The following is a 26,428-nucleotide window of genomic DNA, read 5'->3' as shown; positions in this document are numbered from 1 at the left end:
AGGCTTGGTGCTATATATTTAAAAGGGATCCTTTACATTACATAGCCAATGTCGGTGCTGATGCTGCATGGAATATTTTGCCACCCATTGCAATGTATAGTAAAACACCTCTCAGCAATGCTGCCTTTTGAATATATCGTCACCTCGCAGCACTTTTGATCATCGGGCTCCAGTGAGCCTTAGCAGGAAGTAACTCTTACCCAGGGCTCGATGATCAAAACTTTGCCAGATCAGACGTGGCTTTTCTCATCGACCTTCCCAGGGGCTGCCCTTGTGGAATGATCAGAAAAAAAGGGAAAGTAACTCTCACCCAGTGAGCATTAGCAGGAAGTAACTCTCACCCAATGAGCATTAGCAGGAAGTTACTCTAATCCAATGAGCAATAGCAGGAAGTAACTATCACCCAGTGAGCATTAGCAGGAAGTAACTCTCACCCAATGAGCATTAGCAGGAAGTTACTCTAATCCAATGAGCAATAGCAGGAAGTAACTATCACCCAGTGAGCATTAGCAGGAAGTAACACTCACCCAATGAGCATTAGCAGGAAGTAACTCTCACCCAATGAGCATCAGCAGGAAGTAAATCTCACCCAGTTAGCATTAGCAGGAAGTAACTCTCACCCAATGAGCATTAACATGAAGTAACTCTTACCCAATAAGCATTAGCAGGAAGCTTATACCACTGCATTAGATTATATTTTGTAATATATTTAAACACTGTCCTTTCATATGAACGATAAATAATTCTTGAGTACAATGTAACTTTAATACCTCTAATATAGTTGTTATTTGTGTTTTTCAGGTGCAATGCTAGGAATATGTGCTTCAATTCAACCATTAACACGCACTATCGGCCCCACAATCGGAGGATACTTATATAAACACTACGGTGTATCGTCATTTGGGATTTTAAATATAACAGTTAACCTAATTTTATTAGTTTATTTTTTTAAAAGGCAAAATAGACAAACCGAGAAGATTAAATAATTGTAGTAGACTTGTTAAATAAGCATTAAACATACTTTTTTCTTTGTTTTGTCTAAAAAGAGAGTATTTTAAAATGTAGTACTTTTTGTTTGTGAAAAAACTGGTGTTCTGTAATGAAGAAAGCTATGTTTTGTTACCAAAAGGGCTGATGGCATGAAGAATCTGTCCCTCGGGGTGTGTTATGCAAAAACAGAAATACATTTTAGTTTCCATATCAGTTTATGCGTGAACTTAAAGGGACGTGAAACCCAAAATGTTTCTTTCATGATTTAGGTAGAGTATACAATTTTATACAACTTTCAAATTTACTTCTACCATAAAATTTGGGTCATTCTTGTGGTATCCTCTATTGAATGAGCAGCAATGCCCTACTGGGAGCCAGCTGAACACATTGGTAAGCCATTGAAAAGAGATATATTTGTGCAGCTACTAATCAGTAGCCAGCTCGCCATTCCTGAGCCTATGAAAGAAAAAATGTGGGTTTCATGTCCCTTTAATCATTTCAATTATGTAAACTAAAGTTAAGAAGTTAAGAAAGCTTACATTTTTCTGTTGCTTTACAATTATTTCAAAACCCAACATGTAGTGTGTGTGTGTAATGTCTGTGCAGTATGTGTATGTAGTGTGTATGTGTGTGTGTAATGTCTGTGCAGTATATATGTGTAGTCTGTAGGTGTAATGTCTGTGCAGTATGTGTATGTAGTGTGTGTGTAATGTCTGTGCAGTATGTGTGTGTAGTGTGTGTAATGTCTGTGAAGTTTGTGTGTAATGTCTGTGTAGTATGTCTGTGTAGTGTGTGTGTAATGTCTGTGCAGTATGTGTGTGTAGTGTATGTGTGTTATGTCTGTGCACTATATGTGTGTAGTGTGTGTGTGTGTAATGTCTGTGCAGTATATGTGTGTAGTGTGTGTGTGTGTGTGTAATGTCTGTGCAGTATGTGTGTGTATGTGTAATGTCTGTGCAGTATATGTGTGTAGTGTGTGTGTATGTGTAATGTCTGTGCAGTATGTGTGTGTAGTGTGTGTAACGTCTGTGCAGTATGTGTGTGTGTGATGTCTGTGCAGTATATATGTGTAGTGCGTATGTGTAATGTCTGTGCAGTATATGTGTGTAGTGTGTGTGTGTAATGTCTGTGCAGTATATGTGTGTAATGTCTGTGCAGTATATGTGTGTGTGTGTAGTGTGTTTTTGTAATGTATGTGCAGTATGTGTGTGTGTGTAATGCTTGTGCAGTATGTGTGTGTAGTATGTGTGTGTAATGTCTGTGCAGTATATGTGTGTAGTGTGTGTGTGTAATGTCTGTGTAGTATGTGTGTGTAGTGTGTGTAATGTCTGTGCAGTATATGTGTGTAGTGTGTGTGTGTAATGTCTGTGCAGTATATGTGTGTAGTGTGTGTGTGTAATGTCTGTGTAGTATGTGTGTGTAGTGTGTGTAATGTCTGTGCAGTTTGTGTGTGTGTAGTGTGTGTATAATGTCTGTGCAGTATGTGTGTGTGTGTGTAGTGTGTATGTGTAATGTCTGTGTGCAGTATATGTGTGTAGTGTGTGTGTGTAATGTATGTGCAGTATATGTGTGTGTAGTGTGTATGTGTAATGTCTGTGAAGTATGTGTGTGTAGTGTGTGTGTGTGTGTGTAATGTCTGTGCAGTATGTGTGTGTAGTGTGTGTAATGTCTGCGCAGTATGTGTGTGTAGTGTGTATGTGTAAAATCAGCTATTTTAAATGCTGATATAAAGGTAATAGATTTAATACACTCAGGCAGGTAAAATGGAGCACTGGGAAAAAATTAAAGGGGAGAAACAATTCCAAGGGACATATTTATCAAGCTCCACCTCAAGCTCCCCTCTTTAGACCGCTGCTTCATAACTTGTCCGCCTGCTCTGAGGTGGCGGACAGAAATCAACCTGATCGAAAATGACCCGGTTGATTGACACCCCCTGCTAGCGGCCAATCTGCAGGGGGCAGCATTGCACCAGCAGTTCACAAGAACTGCTGGTGCAATGATAAATGCAGACAGCATACGCTGTCGGCATTTATCGATGTGCCGCAATGTGCTCGGACATGATACGCTACTTTGTATCATGTCCGCTCGCACATTGGTAAATAGACCCCCAAGGGTGCTTGTAAAACACTGCATAAAATAAGCTAATGGTTTAGACATTAGTTTATATTAATATTGTAGTAGTATTTGTCATACTCAATTAAGTATTAAGAATACAGAAGATCACATTTATATAACAATTTTAAATATTTTTATTTTCCACAGTCACTTCAGTGTTTTTGTTACTTTTCATCCTCTTTTTCTCAAATACAGTATTTGCCAACATAAGATTGTCACTGTAGGAAAAGGTGACAAAATGGATAATACACAATCCAATGTGCTTGTGCTACTATTAAATGCCAGGTTCTTGTGGGGTATTGTAGGCAGCTGCCTAGGGGTGCTTTCTACTAGTAGTGTGTGTGTGGGTGTCTGTATGTGCATTTATGTATGTATATATGTGTACATGACTGTGTGTCTGTATGTGTGCACATGTGTATTTATGTATGTGTATATGTGCACAAGTGTGTCTGTATGTGTGCACGAGTATTTATGTATGTGTATAAGTGCACAAATGTGTATCCGTATGTGTATATGTGCACGTGTATTTATGTATGTGTATAAGTGCACAAGTGTGTATCTGTATGTGTATATGTGCACATGAGTATTTATGTATGTGCATAAGTGCACAAGTGTGTATCTGTATGTGTATATGTGCACATGTGTATTTATGTATGTGTATAAGTGCACAAGTGTGTGTAAATATATCACAACACTACATAAGTCAAAGACAAAAGTTACTAGTCACTTTTACATATCTCCCTAATGTCGGCTTCAAGGTAATTATTTTAATATATGTATTTTAATGCTTTAATTTACAATACCCTAGTTTTTATATTTTTAAATCTGCTGCATTAAAATTGCACAAAAAAAAAACCCCCTCAGGGCTGAATACATTATAGTGCATTTAAATCTTACTAAAAGCATTTTATAGTTTGTACAACTGTCTATAGTATTATTATTTGTCACACATCCTGTGATACCTCTTATAGTACATATCACACATTAATAATAACACTCTGGGAACCAGGTGCCCACATGCTCAGCACTGCTCTTATGGGATGCACCAGTACTGGCCAGAGATGTCAGACAAGGATCCCCTTGCACACAGACTACTGAGGTATGCTCCTGGTGAGAAATTAGCACAGAATAACGTTCACCAAACATATTTTTGCAAACACATGCATACTGCAAAACCGTGCTCTTTAAAGTTTTAATTGTATGCCCCTTTAAGGCATTAATGTTTGTTAACATTGTTATAAGCATTGTTGCAAACACATTTGCCATATAGACTCTGAGCACAAGACTCCTAAGCTTACCTCTGTGTTTTCTCATGGAAAGAAACTACATTTTATCAAGAGAAAGCAATGAATAAACTGAACTTCTATTTTTTAATGACATTCTTTTTCTGAATCATAAAAGTTAAAGGGACAGTCTAGTTAAAAATAAACGTTCATGATTCAGATAGGGCATGCAATTTTAAACAACTTTCCAATTTACTTTTCTTATCAATTTTGCTTTGTTCTATTGGTATTCTTAGTTGAAAGCTAAACCTTGGGTAGGCTCATATGCTAATTTATTAGCCCTGAAAGCCGCCTCTTATCTGAATGCATTTTGAATTTTTTTTTTCACAGCTAGAGGGTGTTAGTTCATGTGTGTCATATAGATAACATTGTGTTCACGCCTGAGGAGTTACTTAGAAGTCAGCACTGATTGGCTAAAATGCAAGTCTGTCAAAAGCACTGAGATAAGGGGGCAGTCTGCAGAGGCTTGGATACAAGGTAATCAGAGAGGTAAAAAGTATATTAATATAACTATGTTGATTATGCAAAACTGGGGAATGTGTAATAAAGGGATTGTCTATCTTTTTAAACAATAACAAATCTGACACAGACTATCTCTTTACTTTTGACTACCATCTCATGCCTTTAAATCTGGGAAACAATTCATGTAATTTTTATTTTTAGGTTGTTTTATTATTATTTTTAAATTTATGAGATTTAACTTATACAGTATAAAGTGAGTGCTCTTACTCAGTATATATGTAGTTAATCTTTAGGATCACTGCCCTTGCAGTCTGTGATCTTTGTAAATGACCATTTATGTTATTGTGAAATCTGTTCTTCTATTCAACCATAGTAGCAGATGTTGTTTTTCTCTTAAAAATAAAAGATAGATAAATGTCTGTTAATAAATACTACAGTTTCTGTGTATTTATTTCAGGAAATAACTATTTTTAGAATAATACCCATATTGCTGCCATAATTCTGAAAAGATATTGCAAAGAAATGTGCTGCAGCAGCATAGGAGACAGAATAAAAGGTATTAATAACAAAGGTGAATTGTGTTATCTGTGGCTCTGTAGATGCCCCTGATGCCCGTTTCCACGCAAGCCTTTAGGCTCGCCGGAAACAGCAGTTATGAAGCAACACCAGTTATGGGGCTGCGGACATTAATCCGCACGATCCTATACGATCGGGCTGATTGATACATCCTGCTAGCGGCCGATGAATCTGCAGGAGGCGGCATTGCACAAGCAGTTCACCAGAACTGCTTGTGCAATGTTATACGCTGTCGGCATTCAGTGATTTCGGGCGGACATGATCCGCTGAACAGATAATGTCGGAAAGACTGATGATAAATCTGCCCCATGGTCTCATTGCTACATTTAAATTCTTCACAGATAATACACCAAATGAAAGCCTGGGCCAATAATACATCATAATCACATATAGAACTAAAGCAATTGCCTACTTATATCAGGATATCTGCTTTAGTTTAACCCTTTTGGTAGACAAAAATGAAGCAATGTGTTCAATTTGTGTTTTTTCCCTCCTTGGCAGCTAAGGGGTCTAATAAATATTTAAAAAAGAAAAGTATACTGGCCCTTGACTTAATCTTCATACAGACAAAGGCATCTAGACCAGTTTCATTGTGAGAAAAAAATGCTGATTTCTTTGAGATACAGCATTTTTTTTTACTTGAATGAACCATATACTGTATATGTTAAACTCAATTTTGCATATTAACTATTACAGTAAACAAGCTACCTGTAATATAAAAGAAATACAAATTTGGTAAAATTTGGGATGGAAAAATATGTTGGGGTATATTAAGAAAATAAAACAAACAAACAAACAGTGCACAATGCACAATTTAGCAACTAAAAAAGCAAACAAGACAAGAATGTCCATAAAACGTGGCATAGATGCACGGAAAGCTTAAAGGCTGTGACACACTGCAAGCGATGCGGCACGAGGCGAAGCAGCTGCTTTGCTCCGCGTTGCATCGCTTCTGAAGTTCAAATATTTCATCTCTGAGCGCTCAGCTACGCGACCTGACGCAGCAGAGTGCTCAGAGATGAAAAGGCAGGACACACTGAGCGTGCACAGCTGCATCTACACGCTGCGCACCGCTCCGCTTGCAGTGTGTCACAGCCTTTATTCAGCAACTTTATATGACTCTGGTGCAACCTCACCTTGAATCATGAGTGTAGTTCCCAATACTACTTTTCAAGACATTGAAGAATTAAAAAAAGTTCAAAGACAACAAAACCTAAGGGGAGGGGTGTAATTGTCTGTAAGTCTGATTCCTCTTGTAAAGATACACTTGAGAGGTAATGTGTGACCTTACAGACGTATGTTTAGGGCTGGATAGGAAGTTGGCAGGATCACAATACTCACTTGCTGTCCAGGAAGGCAGCTAGTGATGATTAATTTGATATGAAACCCATTTTTTTTTCTTTCATGATTCAGATAGAACATGTAATTTTAATCAACTTTCTAATTTGAAAGGTAAGCTTAGGAGCCGACCCATTTTTGGTTCAGACCCTGGGTAGCGCTTGCTGATTGCTTGCTAATGGGCCGGCTCCTAAGCTTATATATTTCTGCTTTTTCAAATAAAGATACCAAGAGAACAAAGAAATATTGATAATAGGAGTAAATTAGAGATTGCTTAAAATTGCATGCTCTATCTGAATCATGAAATAAAAAAATGCGATTCATATCTCTTTACGTTGAATTTAATGAAAGTTTGTCTTCATTCAGCCTCAGGTATTCCGTTACTTTGTAAACATAACACTAGGCTTTACAGTTTTGACCAGCTGGGCAACACTAGCTGAGAATTTCCTCCCCTCTACTGGCCACGAACACAACTGTCCCCTGTTCTCTCTCGGAGGACCTGATGGAGAGAAGTAACACAAAATCTTTGGGGGGGGGGGTATACCTTGTATTGTAATGTAGGAGTCTCTGTTTTACATAAAGAACACTACAAAGCAACAGAAACATTTCTCAAGATAAAATTTGTGCTTCTAAATGTATTTATTTTATAAAGGACCTCGCTGTAGTGATGAGACTTCTCAGAATATCTCACCTGAGCAGTGAGGTTTTAAATATCAGGCTGTGTATATCTGTGACAACGTTCCTCGGATCTGCGTCCACCTAATGCCCCTGCACAACACTAATTCTTTGCCTGCTCACTCCCTTCCACCTCACTCTCAAAAATATTCCCCCAGTTACTGTGCAATACAGAAAATCAGCACTGAAATTAAAAAGAGGTAGCCCTTTGTCTGGAAAACGTTTAGACAGAACCCACAGGTGTTCCACAAACTGTCAGTTATATATTTGTCAACAAATCCCTCCTTATTAAGTTTTTTTTATTATTCAATTATGTATTTATTAGTTATTATGTATTTATTGTATTATTTTTACTATTTGCTTATTTATTTGATTACAAATGTACTCTTGCTTTAGAGCTACCTTACTTTATTTTATCAGCACTGTCTTGATTACTGTTTAACCCTAATTTCTTTACCCAGGAAATTCAAATTATTTTATCAAATATTAGGAAATATTTAACAAAGTAAAGTAACCTAATCACATTATTATAGACCGTTTATTATTGTCCCCATAGTATAGTAGTTAAATAGTGCTTAGTTTCTCTAGAGACCACCCTACTGATATACACATGGCATACTAAGGGCGTCACTCGTAAAACATATTGCTAAATAGAGAACGTTATGTCTTATACATATCTAAAATAAAGAAACTGTATTTAACAGCCTTTACAATGTGACTGAAATTTGTTTATTTCATTGAGAACAAAAGATCTCAAATGGATTTGCATTTCCAAGCTAGGACTAGATTACAAGTCGAAAGCTAAATATTGCGTGCAAGTGATATTAGCGATCCACTATGTAATACCAGCGCAGGCTAATGTGCGCTATTATTACAAGTTAAGCACATATGTTTGCATTGCTAGGAAGCATTGCGCTCACGAGAGCGCGCTTCCATAGGCTCCTTTGGGAGCCTCGTTTTGATGCTGTCACAGACGGCATCAGAACCTCGAGCAGCAATGGCAGCATTTTTAAATATATATGTATATGACTATATACATACATATTTATGTGTTAATATGTCTATATACATATGTATTTATGTGTTAATATGTCTATATACATATGTATTTATGTGTTAATATGTCTATATACATATATATTTATGTGTTAATATGTCTATACTGTATACATATATATTTATGTGTTAATATGTGTATATACATATATATTTATGTGTTAATATGTGTATATACATATGTATTTATGTGTTAATATGTGTATATACATATCTATTTGTGTTAATATGTCTATATACATATGTATTTATGTGTTAATATGTGTATATACATATATATTTATGTGTTAATATGTGTATATACATATGTATTTATGTGTTAATATGTCTATATATATGTATTTATGTGTTAATATGTCTATATACATATGTATTTATGTGTTAATATGTGTATATACATATGTATTTATGTGTTAATATGTCTATATATATATATACATATATATATATGTATTTATGTGTTAATATGTCTATATACATATGTATTTATGTGTTAATATGTCTATATACATATGTATTTATGTGTTAATATGTCTATATACATATGTATTTATGTGTTAATATGTCTATATACAGGTATTTATATGTTAATATGTCTATATACATATGTATTTATGTGTTAATATGTCTATATACATATGTATTTATGCATGTATTTATATGTCTATATACATATGTATTTATGTGTTAATGTCTATATACATATGTATTTATGTGTTAATATGTCTATATACATTATGTATTTATGTGTTAATATGTCTGTACTGTATACATATATATTTATGTGTTAATATGTGTATATACATATATATTTATGTGTTAATATGTCTATACTGTATACATATATATTTATGTGTTAATATGTGTATATACATATGTATTTATGTGTTAATATGTGTATATACATATGTATTTGTGTTAATATGTCTATATACATATGTATTTATGTGTTAATATGTGTATATACATATGTATTTATGTGTTAATATGTGTATATACATATGTATTTATGTGTTAATATGTCTATATATATATATATGTGTATTTATGTGTTAATATGTGTATATACATATGTATTTATGTGTTAATATGTCTATATACAAGTATTAACACATAAATATATATATGTATATAGGCATATAAATATATATCTACATTGTGGTCTATGGGAACACAGTTCCCATAGACCGCAATGTAAAGGCACTTTTCAGTACAGTTTTTTTCTAACACCCCACTCCCAACAACTTTAAAGCCCTAAAACTGCGTAGTGCAGTTTTTTTTATTAAAAAAAGCTAGTTTTTATTTTAATAAACTATAATTCACCCTATTTTTATGGCATTTGGGGCACTTTTAAAAAATTAACCAGAGGTCTGTCCTCTGGTTAATTTGTGGAGCATGAATTGCTACCGCGAGGTCGCTGTAGCAATAACCAGCCAAATTTACCTGTTTGCGGGAGCGCGATAATTTAGCGCTTCACTTGTAATCTAGCACTTATTTTTTCACTCCAGTGTTCCTTAACCCTTGCATGTAGAGCATCCTTTCTCTATATTTCCCAGAATCCCCTTGCTAACTCACATTATAATACTCTAATATTTCTCAAATGTTAAAGGAACATACTAATGCAAAAAAAAAAATGCTGTAAATTGTAAAAGTATATATATTTTGCATTACTGGGCACAGCAAAGGAGTTAAACACATAGATAATGTTATGCCTGGGAAAGGCAAGCAGAACATAGCCAATGGGCCAATCACAAGCATTAGCTGCACTAAGCCACCAATCACCAGTAGCCCTGCTCAGGAGTGGCAAAGCTTGTGTATCCAAACCTGACTTTACCTATGTGTTTAACCCAGTTAGCTAGGTCAGTTATCCAAAAAATAGATTCTATTGACTAGGTGTGTGTGCAATATTTGCATTAGTATGGTCATTTTAAGAAAAAACTATTCCTGTAAAAAGCACAAGATCCTAATCCCAAGATATTTGGTGTATTGCTCAATGATACTGTGCTTGTCTGAACTTGTTCCCTTATACTTAAAGGGACACTCAACACAATTTTTTTCTTTCGTGATTCTGATAGAGCATGCAATTTTAAGCAACTTTATAATTTACGCCTATTATGAATTTGTCTTCGTTCTCTTGCTATCTTTATTTGAAAAATAAGGCATCTAAGTTTTTTTTTGGTTCAGCCCTGTGGACACCAATCGGCAAGAACAACCCAGGTTGTTCACCAAAAATGGGCCGGCATCTAAACTTACATTCTTGTAATTTAAAATAAAGATACAAAGAAAATGAAGAACATTTGATAATAGGAGTAAATTAGAAAGTTGCTTAAAATTGCATGCTCTATCTGAATCACAAAAGAAAAAATTTGGGTTCAGTGTCCCTTTAACAACTCTTTTATATTATATTTCCTGTTTTTCCTACTCTGTGAATAGTTTAATATTGTATTATACTGATGTGATATTGCAGTGTATAACTTTCCATAATAACACACATATTTGCATATTAAATAATTTGTAAAAGAATATCTAGGTACATAATGAGAATAAAATGATTTTGTATAAAAAACACAATTTTAATAAAATAACTTAACATTTTGCATCACATTTATTTAGAATTAATATTCTTGAAATTGAATAAAAATATATATATATTAAGACAGACAGCCATCAAAATAAATACATAGACAAAAGTTCAGCGTAATAATAAATTATACGGTTACATCCGCTTTGTGCAGCCTAATGCGTCTCCGATGATAAATATTATATAAATAACACTCTGCAAATAGTAAAGATCTTCCATCTTATTCAATCAATCTTTCTTCAGTACTTCTAAATATCTGGGTGGAAACCGAACATTCCAAACAGCTTAGCTCAGATAGCATTTTGTCAACCTGTATTGTCCCTGTTAGGAAGTGACTTCCTGTTTCACTTGGCGCTGTTGGCATTTTGTCTCATTTCTCATTTGGTCCATTGCAAATGGTATCTGAAAATAAATAAAAAAATATATTAAAATAACTGCGTACAACGCATTTCGTGACATATATAGGAGTAGCATAAATCAATGTTTTACACAATACATCAAAAGTCAGATTTTTGTAATACCTGTTACATATAATTTGTAAAACATAATTAAATAAAAAAAAATCTAAATCAAATATTAGGTTGGTCTTTAAAAAAACAACTAAATATCCCAGGAAGTATTGCATATAAATGAACTGATCAAAAATATAATGAGTTATTCAATGATTCATGCGGGAAGCTACGGTTTCACCCAGAGAGGATCAGCACTTACATCTTTTTAAACATTTCAGAGGGTGAGAATTTTGTTTAAAAGCTAGAAGCCTGGTGCACATTCTAGCAGTGAGACAAGGATAGTATTCTAGGAGCCCTTGCTCAAATGCAGCACTGAATACTTTATCTCAATCTGTTTTAAAGATAACTTCATGTCAAAATGATATATAAGCAAAAAACTAAATTTAAGAGAAAAGTAAAAAAAGACTCTAATGCAACAGCTTAAATACACTTTGTAGAGTAAAGGTAATGGTTAACTGATTAGAAAACTACAGTTATACAGTTTATACACACACTTTATTTATTTATATATATATATATATATATATATATATAATGTGACTGAGATTACACATAGGTATTACACATACCTATTATATGAAGTGTTAATAGTTTATGTGTGAATAAATTATTATATATATATATATATATATACAAATTAATTTTCATACATAGATATAATACAGGTTCTTTAATAATAAATAATATTTTTAAATAATAATAAATAAAATATAAGTAAACAGTAATTGTTTAAAAATATTTACTACTATGAGGCGTAGAAGGAAAAAGTATGTTTCAATAACGTCTTAATACGATGTACAAGAAATACATACTGCAGGACTACACCGGAATGTTACACTCACATGAATGGAGCCATTCATCTTTTAGAGCCGCCCTGTAGAATGTATTTGCCATATACTTTTCGTTTAGAGACAAGCAACCATTTAACAGGAAAAGTTTGAAACTCTGATGGATTTATTTATTCTGCTAAAGATGAACTGACCCATTTTCACAGACAGAACAGATAGAGTCACATATTCACCCCCATATAGCACACCTTGTCCCCTTGCTCTCACCTTTGATTGTCTCATGTTGCTGTACATGTGGCTGACTTCTTTGTCACACACACGGTGCCACCCTCATCTCAGGGCTGCACCTATCATTCTCCCTCATGGACTTAAAATTCTGGATTGCCTTTTTGTTCTGGAAGTCAATCAGAGCCATAGTGATGGTTGCATTCCAACAACTATCATCAGGACACCGAAAATCAATCTCCTTGTTGTCGTTGGTGACTATAGTGAAGTAGATGTACTTTCCAGTCCTCTCCACACAGTCCAACTTCTTGATAGACTGGAACTTTAACTCTTTGCATTTGGATTTCTTCTGACCATCTGCAAACATATTCAAGCTATCCTTTGTTAGGACACAAACTTTCTTTCTCCAGAACTGAAGGAGATTATCACTTCGTTTCTCCAGCTCTCCTTCCATGATCACCTCTTGTACCTGCATTTTCATTCTCTGGTTGGTGCTAGATTTATCCAGATATCGGTTCCTGTTTCACTTGTTTCTGTCTCTTATAATTTACCGAGCTCTCTGCTTCCTTATATCCTCACCGGCTTTTGCAGTCAGAATGTGAGAAATGCTTTAGAATCATAGAATTTATTTCACTTCTCTAAAAAGGGCAGCTCCCGTCCCCGCCCAGTTCCCTATATGACGCTGCTTAAAGAATGCTTGGTCCGCCCACAGCTGAGTCACCTCTTTCTGCAGGAGACTCTCCGCTGTCTGGGGCGCTGGTAGACGCCGCCCACGCTAACCATTAACCCAGCCCGAGGCGCTGATTCATTCACACTGCTATGGAGGCAGGGAAACCAAGTTCCTCTAACACATGTTAGTTGTCAAGCTGTTTCCTGCGCTTTGAAACCGTGTTCTGCTCTGGGTGGTCACAATCACTTACTGATTCAATCACAGGTTTGGCCAGCACTGTCTAGTTTTAGTTTTACATTCGAGTTTCATTTTTTTTTACAAGGGAAAGTGAGTATGAAAACTAAACTGTTTAGTGCAGGTGTATTCAAACTTTTTTTTCCCATGACCCAGTGCCATGATACCACATACCTTCGTGACCCTATTTCTTGGTATGAAAATTTCTGATGTAATATTATAAAATAGCTGCAAATTTTGGCCAAGTGATTAAAATGTGTGCATACTTTCTTCCTGATTGTACTTGAAAGTGTTGGAAAAATGTAATAACACACACTACACTTTTATACAATACATAAACAACATACACAATCATACAACACATATACAAAGTCACGACCCAGCAATGGCTAGGGTTGTCAGGTTCCAGTATTGAACTGGACAGTTCAGTATGTTAGCAGGCTGTCCAGTAAAATCTTCACAAAAATTTTGGTCCAGTTTTTTTAACGCTCCTGAGATTTAGCTATATGTAAAATACCTTCTATGCCTCAATGCATTACGAATATGAAACAGAAAAAGTAATTGGTAGACAAGGGGCTCAAATCACTACTGTTCACATGAGTTACTGGCAAACAGGTAACATTTATTGATTTAGTGTGTTAATAGAAACCAACGGGTAAATGGCTTAGTTAAAAATATACATGGTTGGATCAAGGGTGCAAGCTTTTTTTTTTGGGGGGGGGGGGTCATTGTGTGACCCAACCTACCATAGTGCCGAGTCATCTAGAATGTGTCCAGTATTTTTGAGGAGGACTGGCAACCCTAGTAATGGTTCGCGTCCTGTGTTTTTCTTAATTTAGAAGTATTAAAGTAGTATAAATATGTCAAAACCCACATGGGTTAAAGGAACACTGTACTGTGATTTTTCCCCCTCTATTATTGTGTTCACAGTAATCCATTTTGTCCACTTGAGTGTATTAAAGTGAATGTCAATTTTGATTCTAAAGTGCCTGTTTTTTTTAAAAATTGATTAAAAACAGGGGCACTTTAATTCATCAAAATTTACATTTCACTCCTGTTGTGAAAAAAAACTTTACCTCTTTATCTTCTCAGCAGCTCCAGCTTCCTCCGGTCGTTGCAAGCCATTTCTGACGTCAGAAATGATGGATAGGTCATCCTCCAATCATCGCTTCCCCACCGGGGGTATCAGTGTCTGATTCAACGCCGTGATTGGAGGAAGCCGGATTCCTCATTTTAGACCCAGGAAGAGGCTTTGCGACGGGTGGAGGAAGCTGGAGCTGCTGTGAAGATTAAAAGGTAAGTTTTTTTTCTCAACAGGAGTGAAATGTAAATTTTGATGCATTAAAGTGCCCCTGTTTTTAGTCAAATTTTTAAAACTGGGCACTTTAGCATCAACATTTACATTCACTTTAATTTATTTAAATAGCTAATTTGCCTTTATTTTGTCATTTGACATAATTGCTTTGTTTTGTTGTATTTCCTCATATACTGAATAGGTAAATACATAAGTACTGATGATAGAAAAGCTATGTAATTGAGAAGGTATAGAAGAAATAATACTACCTATGGGGGACACAAAGAGATAATAAAATGCTAATTTTCCATTGCTTTCTCTAAGAGCCTGAGGGTCAAAAACTCACTGACATGTAGAAAAATAACTAACTTTTTTGGAGCTTTTATTGTAATGTATATGTCTCTCCTTCATACCTAGCTAGATAAACAGCTAAACAGACTAAAATGTGTCTTTGTAAAATGATTTTAGGGACCTCACAGTACTGACCAGAAGTCTTAGATCATTGGACCCAGAGTAGAGAGCTTTAGATCATCTCACCTGAGCAGAGAGCTTTAGATCATCTCACCTGAGCAGAGAGCTTTAGATCATCTCACCTGAGCAGAGAGCTTTAGATCATCTCACCTGAGCAGAGAGCTTTAGATCATCTCACCTGAGCAGAGAGCTTTAGATCATCTCACCTGAGCAGAGAGCTTTAGATCATCTCACCTGAGCACAGAGCTTTAGACCATCTCACCTTAGCACAGAGAGCTTTAGATCATCTCACCTGAGCAGAGAGCTTTAGATCATCTCACCTGAGCAGAGAGCTTTAGACCATCTCACCTGAAGAGAGAGATATAGATCATCTCACCTGAGCAGAGAGCTTTAGATCATCTCACATGAGCAGAGAGCTCTAGATCATCTCACATGAGCAGAGAGCTTTAGATCATTTCACATGAGCAGAGAGCTTTAGATCATTTCACATGAGCAGAGAGCTTTAGATCATCTCACCTGAGCAAAGAACTTTAGATCATCTCACCTGAGCAGGATTATAAGTATATTGAGTGTTTTGAGAAAAGCTCACCACATTTTAGTTGGGGAGAAAAAACTGTGAGATCTGCAGTGCGAAAATCTTTATAGAATTACGCTAGGATTAGAGAGACATTTTCATATACGCCCATGTTCAGCCCATTTTACAAAAAAACAACAATTACGCTTTGCATTTTGTATTTTATAAGTACAAATATCTGTGTGATTTTTGCACCTCCAGTTCACTAAAATTACAATTTATGCTGTGCATATTTAATTAGATTTATTCCTGTGTAAATTACACACAAATTTTATGTTTTTTGTTAAAATACAATATTTTGTGAAGAATTTTGTTACGATTTTTGATGCACCTTAACAATACAAATTTTCCCTGCTTATTTTTGTGTGATTGGGTCAAATATTTGTTTTGTATGATGTTTAAAATATGAATTTTATTGTGCATTCTTCATATGAAAATGCAGTATAGGCCCCTTAGCAAGACGCCCTGTTTTCATGGATAAAAGTGGCTTTAGATCATTCCACCAGGGAAATAGGACTGGCGAGCATTTTTTAATAATCTCGCCAGCCCACAGAGCTTTTAATCATCGAGCCCTTAGACCATCTCCCCTTAGCGCAGAGAGCTTTAGATCATCTCACCTGAGCAGAGAGCTTTAGATCATCTCACCTGAGCAGAGAGCTTTAGACCATCTCACCTGAGCAGAGAGCTTTAGACCATCTCACCTGAGCAGAGAGCTTTAGACCATCTCACCTGAGCAGAGAGCTTTAGACCATCTCACCTGAGCAGAGAGCTTTAGACCATCTCACCTGAGCAGAGAGCTTTAGACCATCTCACCTGAGCAGAGAGCTTTAGACCATCTCACCTGAGCAGAGAGCTTTAGATCATCTCACCTGAGCAGAGAGCTTTAGACCATCTCACCTCAGCGCAGAGAGTTTTAGACCTTCTCACCTGAGCAGAGAGCTTTAGACCATCTCACCTGAGCAATAGAGCTTTAGATCATCTCACCTGAGCTCATAGAGCTTTAGATTATCTCACCTGAGCGCAGAGAGCTTTAGACCTTCTCACCTGAGTAGAGAGCTTTAGACCATCTCACCTGAGCAAGAGAGCTTTAGATCATCTCACCTGAGCTCATAGAGCTTTAGATTATCTCACCTGAGCAGAGACCTTTAGATCTCGGTGTTCTCCTAAAACTTTAGGGCTTGGTTAGGAGATTGAAAATCAGCGCAATGTTATTTAAAAATAAGCAAAACTATAATTAAAAGCTGTATAGGCTATATAAATAGATCATCTACAAAACATTTATGCAAAGAAAAATTGAGTGTATTATGTCCCTTTAAGATCTGCTGGAGGTCTCTTTACTGAAGTTACAGTACTTCTGGGTGCAAATTCCTCTTTCTCTCATCATCCTTTGTTTACTGAAGCCTGAAAAAGAGCTCTATTTGGGGTAACTGGCTGTGACGGCAGCCCAACTATTTACAGAGGTTGACTATTTCTCCAGGGAGTTTCCCATTAGCTGACTTTAAATTTGATCCTGAACAGTAGCACCCCAATGCCTCCTATTAAAGAGGACTATTTTGCCTTTAAAACCTGGTACCTGGTTGCCTTATAAAAGTACCTTACACTCAGTATATCTGACTGGTGCCTGTTATATTTTGCTCCAGCACTTAAAACGTAATGAGAGTGCTGGTCCTATCACCCCCCCCCCCCCTCTAGGGAATGTTCAAAGTTATATTCTGTTCAATTTAACTAGTATCCTTTTTTTGCAGTGTTATAGTTATACAATGATTTCAATATTCTTTGTTTGAAATTGTTTAAATTTGTAACCTTAATTTTAATCTTGCTACATGCTATGTTATCCCATGGTAATTTCTTTATAGTCCATGTGAAGGAATTTCTATGGTAGTTGATTTTGGGATGTAAAATTCTCTTAAAGCACCTACTCCGCAGAACAATTCATTAATAAATACACTTTTCTCAGGTTCACAGATTTTTTTTTTTGTCTGTTTGTTGTTGTTTTTTTCCCTTACATTCTTTGCTCCTTTTATTAAAGGGACAACTCACATTTGATTGCACATATGTCGGGGTGTCACCTTTTTTTATATTTAATCTAGTGTTGGTTATTTTTCTGTTGCCATGTGTGGTTTCTAATAATTTTTCACTTCCCTTTTCTTTCTGTGATTTTTTTGAATGGATACGTTTATTACACAAAAATTACCTGCAATGCCTTTGAAACCAAAAGATAGAAGTAATGTGTCTAAAAATACAGACTCTAGTCTGGTCCTTTCTGAAGATTCTCAGAGTAGTTCATCAGACCATAAACTGCTGCTATAGCAAATTGCTGATCTTCTTGCCCCACAATTTGAAGGGCTAAAAACTGAAATATCTGGGCTAGAGTTAGAAATCAGGCAGTTTACTAGTAGATTAGCAGAAGCAGATACAAGAATATCTAATATTGAAGATCAGATGAATACCATGGATTGTACTACCACCTTACAAGGTAGCAAGGTAGCTGCCCCACAGGCAAGAATAGAAGACCTTGAAGACAAATCAAGGTGTAATAACGTAAAAGTGGTTGGATTACCAGAATCAACAGTATTCAGGGATCTTCTATTCTTTGCCTCAGTCCAGCTCCCCCAGATTTTGGGGATTTCTGTTAACCCACCTCTAGCGGTAGAAGGAGCCGACAGAATTGGTCCTGTTGGGCATAATGTGGACCCTAAGAATAAGGGCCGTGCATTTGTGCAATAGTGATTAGATATTTAAACTTCCAGGATAAGGTCAACATTCTTTCCCATTATCGTAAGCTTACTGAATGTATTATTGAACAAAATAAAATTCCCTTATTTCAAGACTTCTCTGCAGAAACGGCAACAAAGAGAAGAGAAATGGCTCCCTACTGCAACAAATTAATTAAAGCGAACTGCTATGTTAGATTGGTGTATCCTGCTAAAATTCTGATTGAAATAAACGGCCAGATACAAGTTTTAAAAAAATGCTAAAGAGGCCTTAGCGTCATGTGTAGAGCTTGGGCTAGGATAATAACTTAGAATGTAGTTATTTAAAGGGACACTCCGGTTTTATTAAATTGTGATGATTCAGATACAGCATGTAATTTTAAACAACTTTCCAATCTACTTCCATTAAAAAAAAAATGTGCACAGTCTTTTATATTTACACTCGTTTGAGTCACCAGCTCCTACTGAGCATGTGCAAGAACTCAGACTATACGTATATGCATTTGTGATTGGCTGATTGCTATCACATGGTACAGGGGGAGTGGAAATATACATAACTTTGAAATGTGTTAGAAAAGAATCTACTACTCATTTGAAATTCAGAGTAAATGCTATTGTATTGTCTTGTTATCTTGCATTTGTTGATTCTGCAAATCTACTGTGTTTACTGGTCCTTTAAAGTCTGAGGTCCTTTTTTTAATACTGTGTGGTATGGTAGATTTCCTCCCTTATATTTTCTTTTTTTTTTTTCCTCTTCACCTTCCTCTCCCCCCCCCCCTCCTCCATGATAGCCCCTGCAAATGGTTTTATTTCAGGATAACTGAGAACTAGTGAAAAGGTAAACTTTTTATTTTGGAGCGTAGGAGGTATAACATCTCCAATGAAAAGTAAAATTATTTTAAAACATTTGAATTCTTTTCACCCTCAAATAGTTTTTCTTCAAGAGACACATCTAAATCCAACAGAAGCAGCAAAACTTAAAACCAAATGGGTTGGTGGCGTTGTTTCCAAGGTAAGGGAGTTGTGATTCTTTTCCACAAAAATGTCTTCTATGATATTGTATCCCAAGACGCTGCCCCCTGGGTAGATTTTTAATTTTAGAAGTTATAATACAAGAGGTAGAATTTGTATTATGTAATGTATATGGATCTAACAAGGTTGATAAAGCTTTTTGGGATATGTTAAAAGTTAAATTATTGAAATATAATGGTAAGAAGCTTGTGATTGCAGGTGACTTCAATATGACCATGGACTTACGGCTTGACAGGTTTTCCCGTATACAAGGTAGAGTAGACAATAGAACTACTCAGATCTTTAAACATTTTACATCTAACTTAAACCTCCTCGATATCTAGAGATTACAGAACCCAGACCAAAGGGGCTTTCCTTGCGAGTCCAAAACCCACAATTCCTTCTCGCGGATAGACTTATTTCTTGTTTCAGATGTTCTCTTTTGTCAAAACATAACATCAGATATCAAAGATATTGTTATCTCAGACCATGCGGCTATATCCTTACAAATATCTCTTTATTGGTATCCTGGTCCCAGGTTTTCAAGATTTTGGTTTCCTAAATATTTGGTAAATAATGTTCCTTTCACAAATTGGTTAATTGATAAATGGCACCAATACTCGGCCAATAATAGTGAATATAAGGCAAGGCCTGAGATTTTTTTAGACGCATTTAAAGCTTTCATAAGAGGTGACATTTTGGCTTATCTGTGTAAGTGGAAAAAGAAATCTAAAGCCAGGGAGATACAACTTGCAAACCAAGTCCGAAACAGTTATTAAGCCTATATAGCAACTCCAATTAAAAGTAAATGGGAGGAATACCTCAGGCATAGAAAAGAGAGGGATCTTTTCTTAAAATATAGAACTTTCCAGGAGGAATTAAAACAAAACCCCAAATTTTCGGGTAGCTTTGGCAAGTCTGCTAAGTATTTGGCCATTTTAATTAAGAATAGACAAACCAACAATGCTGTTAAATCACTGAGGCAAGACAATAGGATAATTACAGATCCCAAGGAAATTAGCAAAGCCTTTTTTGATCATTACAAAGACATTTATACTAAATATAATATAAAAACTTAATATACTTTTTAACCTCTTTAATTACCTTGTATCTAAGCATCTGCAGACTGCCCCGTTGTCTCAGTTCTTTTGACAGACTTGCATTTTAGCCAATCAGTGCTGACTGCTAGGTAAATCCACTGGAGTGAGCACAAAGTTATCTATATGACGCACATGAACTAGCACTGTATAGCTGTGAAAATGATCAAAATGCACTGACATAAGAGGCGGCCTTCAAGTGCTTAGAAATTAGCATATGAGAATACCTAGATTTAGCTTTCAACAAAGAATACCAAGAGAACAAAGCAAATTTGATGATAAAAGTAAAGGGGAATGTTGTTTAAAATTGCATGTCCTATCTAAATCATGCAAGTTCATTTTGACAAGACTGTCCATTTAAAGGGACACTCAATCAAAATTGAACTTTCATTACTCAGAAAGAGCATGCCATTTTAAACAACTTACCAATTTACTTCCATTAACTAAATGTGTACAGTCTTTTTATATTTAAACTTTTTGAGTCACCAGCTCCTACTGAGCATGTGCAAGAATAAGTGTGTATGCATTTCTGAATGGCTGTCACATGGTACGTGTATGCATTTTTGATTGGCTGATGGCTGTCACATGGTACAGGGGAGTGGAAAAAGACATAACTTTTAAAATTGTCAGAAAAAATTCTACTACTCATTTGAAGTTCAGACTAAGTGCTATTGCATTGTCTTGTTATCTTGCATTTGTTGATTATGCAAATCTACTGTGTTGACTGGTCCTTTAAGAACAGGATGTCTGTCAGACAGATGTGTCCTTTATCCTTATCTGTGGTAAAAAAATAAAAAAACGGTTCTGTCTCACATTAAAATACAGTCCCTTAGACATGACACTATTCTTTCAGTTCAGGGCCAGAGTTCAATAGGAATGAGGCGGTTCTTGCCGTCACCTGCAGGAATCCTCACATGCTTGCCTTTCTTCTAAATGCCACTCCCCAAACTGCAAGTGAACTCACAGAGAACAAACCATGCACCACAGCTTCATACATTAACTGCACATAGCTAACATACACAGACGTCAGTCATACCCACAATCCACTACAGACACATGCTATTATCAGAAGTATTACACCTTTACAGTGTTATCTTAAAGGGACAGTCTACACTAAAAATTGTATTGTTTAAAACGATATAGACAACGCCTTTACTACCCATTCCCCAGCTTTGCACAACCAACATTGTTATATTAATATACTTTATAACATTTAAACCTCTAACTTTCTGCCTGTTTCTAAGCCACTGTAGACAGCCTCGTAATCACATGCTTTTTTTATTAGCTTTTCACAACAGGAGACTGATAGTTCATGTGGGCCATATAGATAACATTGTGCTCATGCCGAGGAGTTATTTAAGATTTAGCACAACACTACACTAATTGGCTAAATGCAAATCAATAGATAATTAAAAAAAAGGTCATGTGATCAGGGGGCTGTCTACAGAGGCTTAAATACAAAGTAATCACAGAGGTAAAAAGTATATTAATATAACCATGGTGGTTATGCAAAACTGGGGAATGGGTAATAAAGAGATTATCTATCTTTTAAAACAATAACAATTCTATTGTAGACTGTCCCTTTAAGGGGAATTTATGTGCATATGAAAGAGCAGTTACACTTGATGTCAATATATATATATATTATTGCCTAAAAATATGTTCAGTGAAAGCTGCTTTTAGGGGCAAATCTAGTGAAAAGATGACACGCTCTAATTCGATAAATAGTTAAAGTACAGCTCGGGAGCTGCAGAGATCTATTGGCCCTGAGCAGATGCGGGCGGTGAGCTAATCAGCAGCAATAGAGACGTGACCCAGCTGTGCAAATGTCACTGCTAATTGCCTTAGTTGTCATGTCTGCTTGTGATCAACAGTCCTCTGTGGCTCCAAAGCCTTATTTTAACTATGTATTTAACCCATTTGCTATAGACATGCAGAGTCACTAGTTCCAAAATAACTAATATTTTTTATCACTAAAATGACCCTTTTAATTAAAAATAGGAACTGATATTCGTTTGTTCTTCCTACGTATTCTCACTATATAGCAGTAGTTTTGCCAGAATGCTTTGAACATTGTTATATATTTTTAACCCCTAGACTGCAGCAGTGTGTGCACAATGAATACAATTTTTCCAAGTATTCTTGTAAAACTGTTGTCATATAAAGCTTCAATAAATGCAAAAAGAAGGAAGTAAACCTGAACCATGAAAAAAAGGGGTATCATGTCCCCTTAAACAACAGAAAATGTTGACTATAATGTCCTTTTATTAAAAACATGTCTTGGAAAAATATAAATTAAAGGGATATAAAAGTTCAAAAAGAAAATACTCTAATATGTTAAAGTATTTTATTATTGCACTGTTGGTTGTATATACTGAGACTATGTGTTTAACTCCTGCAAAGGGAGTCAGCTTTGAAGCAGCAGTACACTACTGGGAGCTAGCGGAACACAGGTGAGCAAATGACAAGAGGCATAAATGTGCAGCCACCAATCAACAGCTAGCTCCCAGTAGTGCATTGTTGCTCCTGAGCCTACCTAGGTATGCTTTTCAGCAAATGATAACAAGAGAACAAAGCAAATCTGATTACAGAAGTGAATTTTAAAAGTGTCTTAAAATGACATGCACTGTCTGACTCATGAAAGTTTAATTGGGACTCTCCTATCCTATTCTCTTAAATGTGTGTATCCCAGACATTTCATTGTTAAACCTTCTGCAAGATACCCTTAATTAAGAAAAATTACAAAAAATAACCATTTAAACTTAACTACACATAATTATAATATAAAGAATTTCTGAGTCACACTTTGAAGATAGACAGTAGCAGGCTCAAAAATATATAATTAAAGTATTCAGTTCCCAGAAGAGTCTTTCCGCTGTGGTAGGAACAATATGGTCAAGGAATGTAAAACTGTGGAACAGACGCAAGTGCTAGAAAGGACAGGAAGTGCCTTAGATCTGGTTGCGTCTGAGACTTTGTCGAAAGCGAGGACAGAGGGTATTATTCATCCTATGGTGGGATACTAGATTTCATGCTTTGTTATTCTGTGGTCGGTTATATCATAATGTTTAAGATCTGTGTTTAATAAATAAGGTCTGCGGAAATATGATTATTATCTTACTTGTAAAGCGTCACCATATTTGTAGCCCACACACACACATAGTTTATACATATACACACACACACATACAAACATATATATATATATATATATATATATATACATACGCACACACATATATGTGTGTGTTAGTGTCTATATATATATATATATATATATACAGTGTATATATATATATATATATATATATATATATATATATATATATATATATATATATATATATATATATAATCTGTATGCATAAATACATTATGTGGCTAAAAGTATGTGGCCACCACTACTAATTATTGATTTCAGGTGTTTCAGTCACACCCATTGCTAACAGGTGCATAAAATCTTGCACATAGCCATGAATTCTCCATATACAAACAGCAGTATAATGGGTCATACGGAAGAGCTCAGTGACTTTAAATGTAGCACTGTCATAGGATGCCACCTTTGCCCTAAGTCAGTTTGTGACATGTCTGCCCTACTAGATCTGCCCCAGTCCCCTATAAGTGCTATTATTGTGTAGTGGAAGCATCTAGAAGCAACAAGAGCCATTTAGTGGTAGATCACGTAAACTGCCGAGTGCTGAACATGTAGTGTGTAAACCTCACATATCATCTGTTGTATCACTCACTACAGAGATACAAACTGCCTTTGGAAGCAACATCAGCACAAGAACCGGGTGTCATGAAATGAGTTCCCATGGCCGAGCAGCTGTGCATAAGCCGCACATTAATATCACAATGCCAAGCATCAGCTGGAGTGGTGTAGATCACTCCCCTACCAGACTCTGAAGCAGTGGCAACTTGTTCTCTGGAGTGATGACTCACACGTCACTACTTGGCAGTCTGATAGAAGAATCTGGGTGTGGTGGAGACCAGGAGATCACTGCTTACCAGAATGCATAGTGCCTGCTGTAATCTTTGGTTTGGTCTTGGCCCTTTATTTCCAGTAAAGGGTCATCTTAATCCCACAGGATACAAAGACATTTAAAACAATTGGGTGCTTTATATCAACTTCATAGCAACAGTTTGGGGAAGGCCCTTTCCTGTTCCAGCATAACTGTGTCCTGTGCACAAAGTGAGGTCCATGAAGACAAAGTTTGAGGAGTTTGGTGTGAAGGAACTTGAGTGTTTGCCCTGACTTTAACCCCACTGAAGACCTTTGGAGTGAATTGAATGCTGATTGTGAGACAGAACTTCTCATTTATGATCAGTGCCTGACCTCACATATGCTCTTCTGGCTGAATTGGCACAAATTCCCACAGACAAACTCCCACAAACATCTTGTGGAAAGCCTTCCCAGAAGAGATCCAGCTGTTGTAGCTACAAAGGGGGCTTTACATATAGGGCTAATATATAACAGTAATCTACAGGTTGAGATATAATATTAAAGTCTGGTGCTACCCTCAGTCAAATAAACAATCATGGTGATAAAAGAAAGGAAAATGAGTATTTGGGTAAACAAAAGTTATCCTCAAAACAGAACTTATATATAACAATCTCTTAGAGTGAAAAGTTATATACAAGCCCCAAAAGGAGCTGTTAATCACTTGAGATCCCTTCAGGTGGCAAAAATGCCTTGTTTAGAAGGGAACTCAAACACCAAAAATAAAATGGTGTCAATAAAGGGCCTATACAGTAGTTCCTCACAGGGTGTGCCGGCTTTCCTGGACACTAGCAGGAATCATCAGCATCGGGTGGGGTTACCCTGCAGAGCTACCAGAACAGTCAAAAAATTATTTACAATTATCTTATTGGTGTTAAAGAAACATTAAAAGGACAATAATTATTGGTCTAATGCATTTGATCAGTTTCTTATTGCGGTATTGCTTACAATGCACAGCAGGTCCTAAGATGACCACAAGTCCTGAGCCAATCAGATTGTAGCCACCGTACATATCAGCTCATTGTCTGTCCATTAATGACTTTAACTATGTGTTTAATCCCTGTTGTTGCAATAGTGCAATGAAAAATGCTATATTACAACATATTATGATTGCTCTTTTATGTCAAATTAATGGACTCAGGTCTGAAAACAGGTTTAACAATTTTCCAGAACCAAAGGATTTTGGGCAAATGTATCAGTATTGTCATATCTAACCTATTTAGTAACCTATTTCTTAATAATCACAATTTCTACATAAACTGGTATATAGGGTTAGATTTTTGTGGTTCTCTGGCAAAAGCAGAACTAAATATGTGTGCTTTGAGGGCTTCTGGTGGAAGTTCCTCATGACAAAAAAAAACCCTCTGAAGGGGAGAATAGCAGAACCCTAACCCTAACCATAATACCCTGCAACCTTACCTAAATCTAATTATATATATATATATATCCACAGTGGCACACTCCCACAGACAAATGCTTCCACATGACCAGGGTGCAATATTCAATACTAATAGTAATATCAAACAAAATGTACTCTCTGGGTTTACACAAAACAAAACTTTTATTGTGTATGTTTTTGGGGTTGTCACCCCTTCCTCAGATGTCTGTTCACAATAAAAGTTTTGTACCGTGTAAACCCAAAGAGTGCATCCTGTTTAATATTGATTATATTTTTATATATATATATATAATTTGTATGTTTAATAGCCATTATTTATATGGGACTCTCTTAAATTGCCATTTTATCACTGGCAACCATGCA

The 26,428-nt window shown here is 35.9% G+C and overlaps 2 protein-coding genes across 2 annotated transcripts in view; one reads left to right on the top strand and one right to left on the bottom strand.

The window, feature by feature from the left end:
* Positions 1-5,281, top strand: part of SLC22A18 (solute carrier family 22 member 18) — a 209,266-nt gene extending 203,985 nt beyond the window's left edge. The window contains exon 10 of the mRNA XM_053720433.1: positions 802-5,281. Coding sequence (XP_053576408.1) covers positions 802-986 — 185 coding nt within the window. The 3' untranslated portion in view covers positions 987-5,281. The remainder of the gene's footprint in view (positions 1-801) is intronic.
* Positions 5,282-11,047: 5,766 nt separating this feature from the next.
* PHLDA2 (pleckstrin homology like domain family A member 2) lies at positions 11,048-13,218 on the bottom strand. Its single transcript, XM_053688920.1, has 2 exons — positions 12,644-13,218; positions 11,048-11,478 (listed from the first exon to the last, which is right to left on the bottom strand). The coding sequence occupies exon 1, from the start codon at positions 13,080-13,082 to the stop codon at positions 12,687-12,689; it is 396 nt and encodes a 131-aa protein (XP_053544895.1). The 5' UTR covers positions 13,083-13,218; the 3' UTR covers positions 11,048-11,478; positions 12,644-12,686.
* Between the last annotated feature and the right edge of the window lie 13,210 nt (positions 13,219-26,428).

The sequence above is a fragment of the Bombina bombina genome, chromosome 7 (genome assembly GCF_027579735.1).
Source record: "Bombina bombina isolate aBomBom1 chromosome 7, aBomBom1.pri, whole genome shotgun sequence".
NCBI lineage: Eukaryota > Metazoa > Chordata > Amphibia > Anura > Bombinatoridae > Bombina > Bombina bombina.
Note: the sequence above shows the minus strand (reverse complement) of the source record. Positions and strands in the feature narration are given on the sequence as shown.